Genomic DNA, 7342 nt, shown 5'->3' with positions numbered 1-7342 from the left:
TTCTTGTCGTGGCGATTGCCGCTACTAAACCCTCCCTGATCCCACCTTTGGCCGTAGCGCTCAATCTTGGCAATTAATAATCCAAATTTTAAAAAAAAATTCCAGGAAAGAGCGAACCCGTACAGCTGTGCTACCTCCGCTGCTCTGTTTCACCGCTCCCCCGACCCCACTGCAGCGCTCAATCTCACCATCTGTCTCGGTAATCTTTCTAGAATAGAGCAATGAGGGTAAACTTTCTGGAAGCCGTAAAGGTTTAGCCACGAAGTTGGATGTTCGAATCCCTTGAAGGCCACATTCTAAACCTTAGGATCACTATAGGATTTGCCTGGCCGTTACTCAAAATGAGTGCAAGTTGATCGGACATCTAGTTATTTAAAAAAAGAAAAAAGAAAAAGGAAGAGGAAATGACTATGTGGCCGGAGAGGAATTGTTAAAATGTGGCCGGACAATGAATAATGTAAGTCTATGTAGCAGGTGACTAGTTCTTTGCTGATTACAAGGTGAGAATAAATATTTTGCATGAGGGAATCCGAATTTCATTAATCACCCAAACAGAGCCTTAAAATAATTGGGTAATTAATTAAATCCAGCTGGGTTGCATAATCTATCCCCTCCAGTTTTTCAAAGGAAACTGAATTGGTCTCTAGTTGACAGCTCTATTCGAACAACCAGCTCTCCCAACTCCCACTATATATTCATAGGCATAGTATCTCCAGACTCATTACCCCTCAAGTCTCAACTAATCCCACATGCACTTCTTTCTTTCTAAAACTCTCTCTTTGTCTATCTCTTAATAGAGAAGGTTTTTTTTTTTTTTTCAATTGGCCGGACACATTTGGTGGAAGGTTTCTAGCTAGCAAATCAATGAGAGTTCACGGCCGCGACCCCTCCAGCAGGGGTCGTCTCTGGCCGCAATTGCTACTGGCATTAGCCGTAGTTGTTGTTTCGAATAATGTAGTCTCGGCAGACCCTTATACCTACTCCTCCCCTCCTCCACCATACGAGTACAAGTCACCGCCACCTCCTTATGTGTACAACTCTCCACCGCCTCCTTATGTATACAAATCACCACCACCGCCATCACCTTCTCCCCCTCCACCATATGAGTACAAGTCACCGCCACCACCCTCTCCACCGCCACCGCCACCTTATGTGTACAAGTCACCCCCACCACCTTCTCCATCTCCACATCCTCCTTATGTATACAAGTCACCACCACCGCCATCACCTTCTCCCCCACCACCATATGAGTACAAGTCACCACCACCACCCTCTCCATCTCCACCTCCACCTTATGTGTACAAGTCACCACCACCACCATCACCTTCTCCTCCACCACCATACGTATACAAATCCCCACCATCGCCGCCACCACCTTACATTTACAAATCACCACCGCCACCATCTCCATCTCCACCACCACCATACATATATAAATCACCCCCGCCACCATCACCTTCTCCACCACCGCCATACGGGTACAAATCACCGCCGCCGCCATCACCGTCTCCACCACCCCCTTATGTGTACAAATCACCACCACCACCATCACCTTCTCCTCTACCACCATACATATATAAATCCCCACCTCCGCCACCGCCTTATGTGTACAAATCACCACCGCCGCCATCACCATCCCCACCTCCCTATTACTACAAATCTCCACCACCACCCCACCACTCCTTGGTTGTTAAGGTGGTCGGAAAAGTCTACTGCTACAGATGCTATAACTGGAGCAACCCAATGAAGTCTCATGACAAGAAGCATCTTAAAGGTACGTATATTCCCCGTGAAACAGTACTTTCGGTCCCCGGTCCCCCCCCCCCCACCTCTCTCTCTCTCTCGATCTCTCTCGAACTTATTTCTTTAATGTCCAAAAAAACTAATATCGCCATCCTTCTATTTAATTATGTGCCGTTGACGAGGTGGTCTGAGCACCCGAAGAATTAGGACCCGGCCTATGCCGTTTTACGGTAGTCATTCATCTTTTCATGATTCAATAGTTCATTTTAAAAATAAAAATAAAAACTTTTTAGGACCGTTAAAAACATTTTTGAACGGTAAAGATCACGCGGATGGTACTCTGCAGTCCGACAACAAACTGTAGAGAAGCCAAATTCTAGAATTATAGCCACCTTTTTCTAAGGCGAATGAATTTGGAAGATAAATTATCTAATTCAGTGAGTACGTTCCTTCTTCCGTCGATGTACCGTATCAAATTTCTTAAATATGTACTTCTCTTTTGTTGATAAAAAAAAAAAAAAAAAAGAATATTGAGCGATGTCGACAACCCAGATGGCGAAAGATTTAGTTGAAATTGATTGCAGGAGATCTAGAAATTAAGGATCCAAAGATATGGTTTGAGTATGACTACGTAACTACTCCCTCCGTCCCACTTTGTTCCGCATGTTTTCTTTTTGGAACATCCCAAAAAATTGTCTATATCTCACAATTTATAATGTTTTTTATAATTTCGAAAACTTTGTTTAATAAAATAAATTGAGATCTATCAAATAAGATCCACATTGAATATATAAAATATTATAGATTGTGAGATATAGACAATTTTTTAGGACGTCCAAAAAAGGAAACATGCGGAACAAAGTGGGACGGAGGGAGTATTAAACTGTGATTAGGTTTTGCTCTCTAATAGAAATCTATTACAATAAATTAAATGGGATTATAATTTAAACATTAATTGGACAATAATGCCCTGAATTTGTTTTAGACCCCGTTTCGCAACGGAAAAAAGGCCCTTATTTATTAAGAAGGCAATTTCAAGCTCAAAAATTATGAATTTATTGAAATCTAAATATATGCAATATGGATTTTATTTAAAAGATCTCACCGAGATCTTTTATACGATACAAAAAAAAATTGAAAATTTATTTTCTATTTATATTATTTTTTAGTTTAAAAATGTAAAATAAATTGCTTATTTTTTAAGAAGATTTCTGGAACGGAGCTTTAGTTTCCTTGCACTAAGGTCTCATCTTTTCGTACAGAAAGACAAAATCATTGTGGCTTAAAATTTGACATCACTGTGTTGTCATGTATATATGATTATTTTTACACGAACATTCCTGGGTTTTTTTTTTGGCTCGGCAAAAGTTGGTAATTAGGCTCCGTTTCGGAAACCAAAATAAGTTTTTATTTTTTAAGAAGACAATTTCAAGCTCAAAAATTATGATCTTATTGAAATCTAAAAATATCCAATATGGATCTTGTTTGGAAGATCTCGATGAGATCTTTTATACGATGCAAAAAAATTTGAAAAATTATTTTTCATTTACTTTATTTTTTAGTTTGAAAATGTGAAATAAACTGCTTATTTTTTAAGAAAGTTTCTGAAACGGGGCCTTAGCAGTGTTACTTTTAGTTTGTAAGGTTTAAATCCCAGTAAAAAGATTGTGACAATAATGCCTAAATTTTTATTCAAACATTCTGTTTAATTAATGAAATCACTTTGGCTCAAAATTCTATTATCGTTTGCTGTAAAAAAAAAAAAAAGGAGATTAATTTTGGCGTTCTACTTTTAACGTGAAGTTAACTTCACGTTAAAAATGGAGCGCCAAAATCAAAACCCAAAAGAAATCCTATCCCTTTTTTTTTTTTTGGTAAATTTGCTTGAAATTTAAAAAAAAAAAAAGACTAACCGAATATATAACCTATAAGGAGCATATCCCATGAGAAAAAAAAGAAAGAAAAAGAAAATTGACATTGTCTACGCCAAAAGGCTACATGGATCTACACCAGAAAAAAACCCTATCCCAAACTCTCTTAGATTGTCATTTATTTATTTACTCAATTAGTACAATTCGTGAATTAGTCGCACACATGAAAGGAGATTTAATTTCTACCAATGGGTGCCGGCCCAAATAAAAAAGTTTAATTTCTAAATTAATGAGATTTATAAATTTTTTAAAGTTGATATCGTTCAAATAAATTATACATATGTGCATGTGACACGGCGGCCGGTTTCAAAAAAGAACACTTATTTAGTCAAGCCAACAACCAAACACATAAGATTAGTGGTTTTTTTTTTATCGGCAACATAAGATTAGTTATTAAGTGTTTGGCCGAGTGTTCATGAGAAAACAATTAAAAGGCTTGTCCTCCGAGAGGTCGCGAGTTTGAATCCCATGAACTAAACATTCCAAATATTGTGGTCATTGAAAGTTTACCCGATCATTAACTTTAACGTTCCAAAATTGTTCGAGCTGCACATAAGCTGATCCTGATATCTGGTTATCAAATAAAAAAACAAAAGATTAGTTATTGTCGTATGTAGTAGGTAAAGACTAACCTCGAGATATGACTTGGCTGACTTTGCCTAACTACCATAATAAATTATTTTTTTCACCTACTACAATAAAAAATATTAAAACATGCCTTTGATCATTATAAAATTGGTTAATAATTTATCTATATTTTTTTTTTGTTCAAAAAAGGTGCTGTCGTGGAGGTGACGTGTAAGGCCGGCGAGAAGGAAATAGTGGCATATGGCACAACCAAAATCAATGGCAAATACGGCATCGTTATTCCTGGGTTCGACTATGGCGTGTATGGATCCCACGCTTGTGTGGCCAAACTCCACAGCCCTCCGAAAGACTCTCCGTGCAACATCCCCACAGATCTCCACAGGGGCATCAAAGGTGCAGAGCTCAAAGTGAAGTCCAAGACTGATTATGAAGTTGTGCTCTCTGCCAAGTCTTTTGCTTATGCTCCCAAGACCCCTTACGAGGAGTGTCAAAAGACCAAGCCAAGTCCACCACCATATATCTACAAGTCTCCACCACCACCATCACCGTACCCACCCCCACCTTACGTCTACAAGTCCCCCCCACCACCGTCTCCATCCCCTCCTCCGCCTTACATCCACAAGTCTCCACCGCCACCATCACCATACCCTCCTCCACCTTATGTCTACAAATCCCCACCACCACCGTCTCCATCCCCTCCTCCACCATACGTCTATAAATCTCCACCACCGCCTTCCCCTTCACCCCCTCCTCCATATGTTTACAAGTCACCACCGCCGCCATCTTCGTCCCCTCCACCACCTTATGTTTACAAATCTCCACCACCACCTTATGTTTACAAATCTCCACCACCACCGTCACCGTCTCCTCCACCACCTTATATCTACAAGTCTCCACCACCACCATCACCGTCCCCTCCTCCACCTTACATCTACAAGTCCCCACCACCACCTTCACCCTCTCCCCCTCCTCCCTATCTCTACAAGTCCCCACCACCGCCTTCACCATCCCCTCCTCCACCTTACGTCTACAAATCTCCGCCACCACCATCTCCATACCCTCATCCACCTTACGTCTATAAGTCCCCACCACCACCATCTCCATCACCTCCTCCACCTTATGTCTATAAATCTCCACCACCGCCTTCCCCTTATCCCCCTCCTCCTTATGTATACAAGTCCCCACCACCACCATCTCCATCCCCTCCTCCACCATACATCTACAAGTCCCCACCACCACCGTCTCCATCCCCTCCACCACCATACGTCTATAAATCTCCACCACCGCCTTCCCCTTCTCCCCCTCCTCCATATGTCTACAAGTCCCCACCACCTCCATCTCCGTCCCCTCCACCACCTTACATCTACAAATCCCCACCACCACCTTCACCGTCCCCCCCTCCTCCCTATGTCTACAAGTCCCCACCACCGCCTTCACCATCTCCCCCTCCTCCTTATGTCTACAAGTCCCCACCACCACCATCTCCATCCCCTCCTCCTCCTTACGTCTACAAGTCCCCACCACCACCGTCTCCATCCCCTCCTCCACCTTACATCTATAAATCTCCACCACCACCTTCCCCTTCTCCCCCAACTCCATATGTCTACAAGTCCCCACCACCACCATCTCCGTCCCCTCCACCACCTTATGTTTATAAATCTCCACCACCACCGTCACCGTCTCCTCCACCACCTTATGTCTACAAGTCTCCACCACCACCGTCACCTTCCCCTCCACCACCTTACGTCTACAAATCCCCACCACCTCCTTCCCCTTCTCCTCCTCCTCCATATGTCTACAAGTCCCCACCACCACCTTCTCCGTCCTCTCCACCACCTTATGTTTACAAATCTCCACCACCACCGTCCCCGTCCCCTCCACCACCTTACGTCTACCAATCTCCACCACCACCATTACTGTCTCCTCCTCCACCTTACGTCTACAAGTCTCCACCACCACCATCTCCGTCCCCTCCTCCACCTTACATCTACAAATCCCCACCACCGCCTTCCCCCTCTCCCCCTCCTCCTTATGTCTACAAGTCCCCTCCACCACCATCTCCATCCCCTCCTCCACCTTACGTCTACAAATCCCCACCACCACCTTCCCCCTCTCCCCCTCCTCCCTATGTATACAAGTCTCCACCACCCCCATCTCCGTCACCTCCACCACCTTATGTTTACCAGTCTCCACCGCCACCTTCCCCGTCCCCTCCTCCACCTTACATCTACAAGTCTCCACCACCGCCGCCTTCCCCCTCTCCCCCTCCTCCCTATCTCTACAAGTCCCCACCACCACCTTATGTCTACAAGTCCCCACCACCACCGTCTCCCTCTCCTCCACCTCCGTATGTCTACAATTCTCCACCTCCCCCTTCTCCTTCTCCTCCACCCCCGTACTACTACACATCACCTCCCCCGCCTATGAAGTCACCTCCACCACCAGTCTATGTCTACGCTTCACCACCCCCTCCCTACTAAGCTCAAGTCGTTTAGCCACCCACCATAACCCTCCATGTAAGTAATTCTCCATTACATTATTGCTTCTCTTATAAATTAAGTTCAATGAAGAAGCAACCAGATCTCTTATTTTCTTATTGTACCAACTTGCAGGCTTTGGTTTTGAGAATGCAATAAAAGAAGGTTCGTTGAGGCAAATAATCAAACATCAAGTCTCCTGTCAAACTTGTCCCGTCAATAAGGTCTTGAGGATTCCAATGCAAAGGTTCAACCTTACCAATTTTGACCAGTTTGCTTCTACTTCTCTGGTAGCCATCGTTCACATTGTGCTGATACTATCTTCAAAGTGGGAGTTGCCTCGAAGGTCTAATTAGTAATGGTTTAGAGTTTGTAGAGATTGTTTCATCTTTATCAATTTGTTCACTGTAATATATCATAGTGATTTGTTTGTTCCGACCTTGTGCACTTAAATTTGTTATGAATAAAGGATGCCATTTGTTTTAACTTTATTTTCTCCGCCATACGCATACACTCCCTCCGATGTCCGAATTTATTTGTTCACTTTTTTTTAACTTTGACTTGTCCCAAAATGTATGCGTAGATTAACAAATTGATAGACTA

General features: G+C 43.0%; 1 protein-coding gene across 1 annotated transcript; it reads left to right on the top strand.

Moving 5' to 3' along the window:
- The first annotated feature begins 731 nt into the window (after nt 1-731).
- Nucleotides 732-6742, top strand: LOC131299551 (extensin-2-like). Its single transcript, XM_058325139.1, has 4 exons — nt 732-1774; nt 4452-5045; nt 5091-5405; nt 5955-6742. Exons 1-4 carry the CDS (start codon nt 865-867, stop codon nt 6740-6742), a joined length of 2607 nt encoding a protein of 868 aa, XP_058181122.1. The 5' UTR covers nt 732-864.
- Nucleotides 6743-7342: the final 600 nt, after the last annotated feature.

Source organism: Rhododendron vialii, chromosome 9a, assembly GCF_030253575.1.
Source record: "Rhododendron vialii isolate Sample 1 chromosome 9a, ASM3025357v1".
NCBI lineage: Eukaryota > Viridiplantae > Streptophyta > Magnoliopsida > Ericales > Ericaceae > Rhododendron > Rhododendron vialii.
This window is presented reverse-complemented; position numbering and strand designations above follow the sequence as displayed.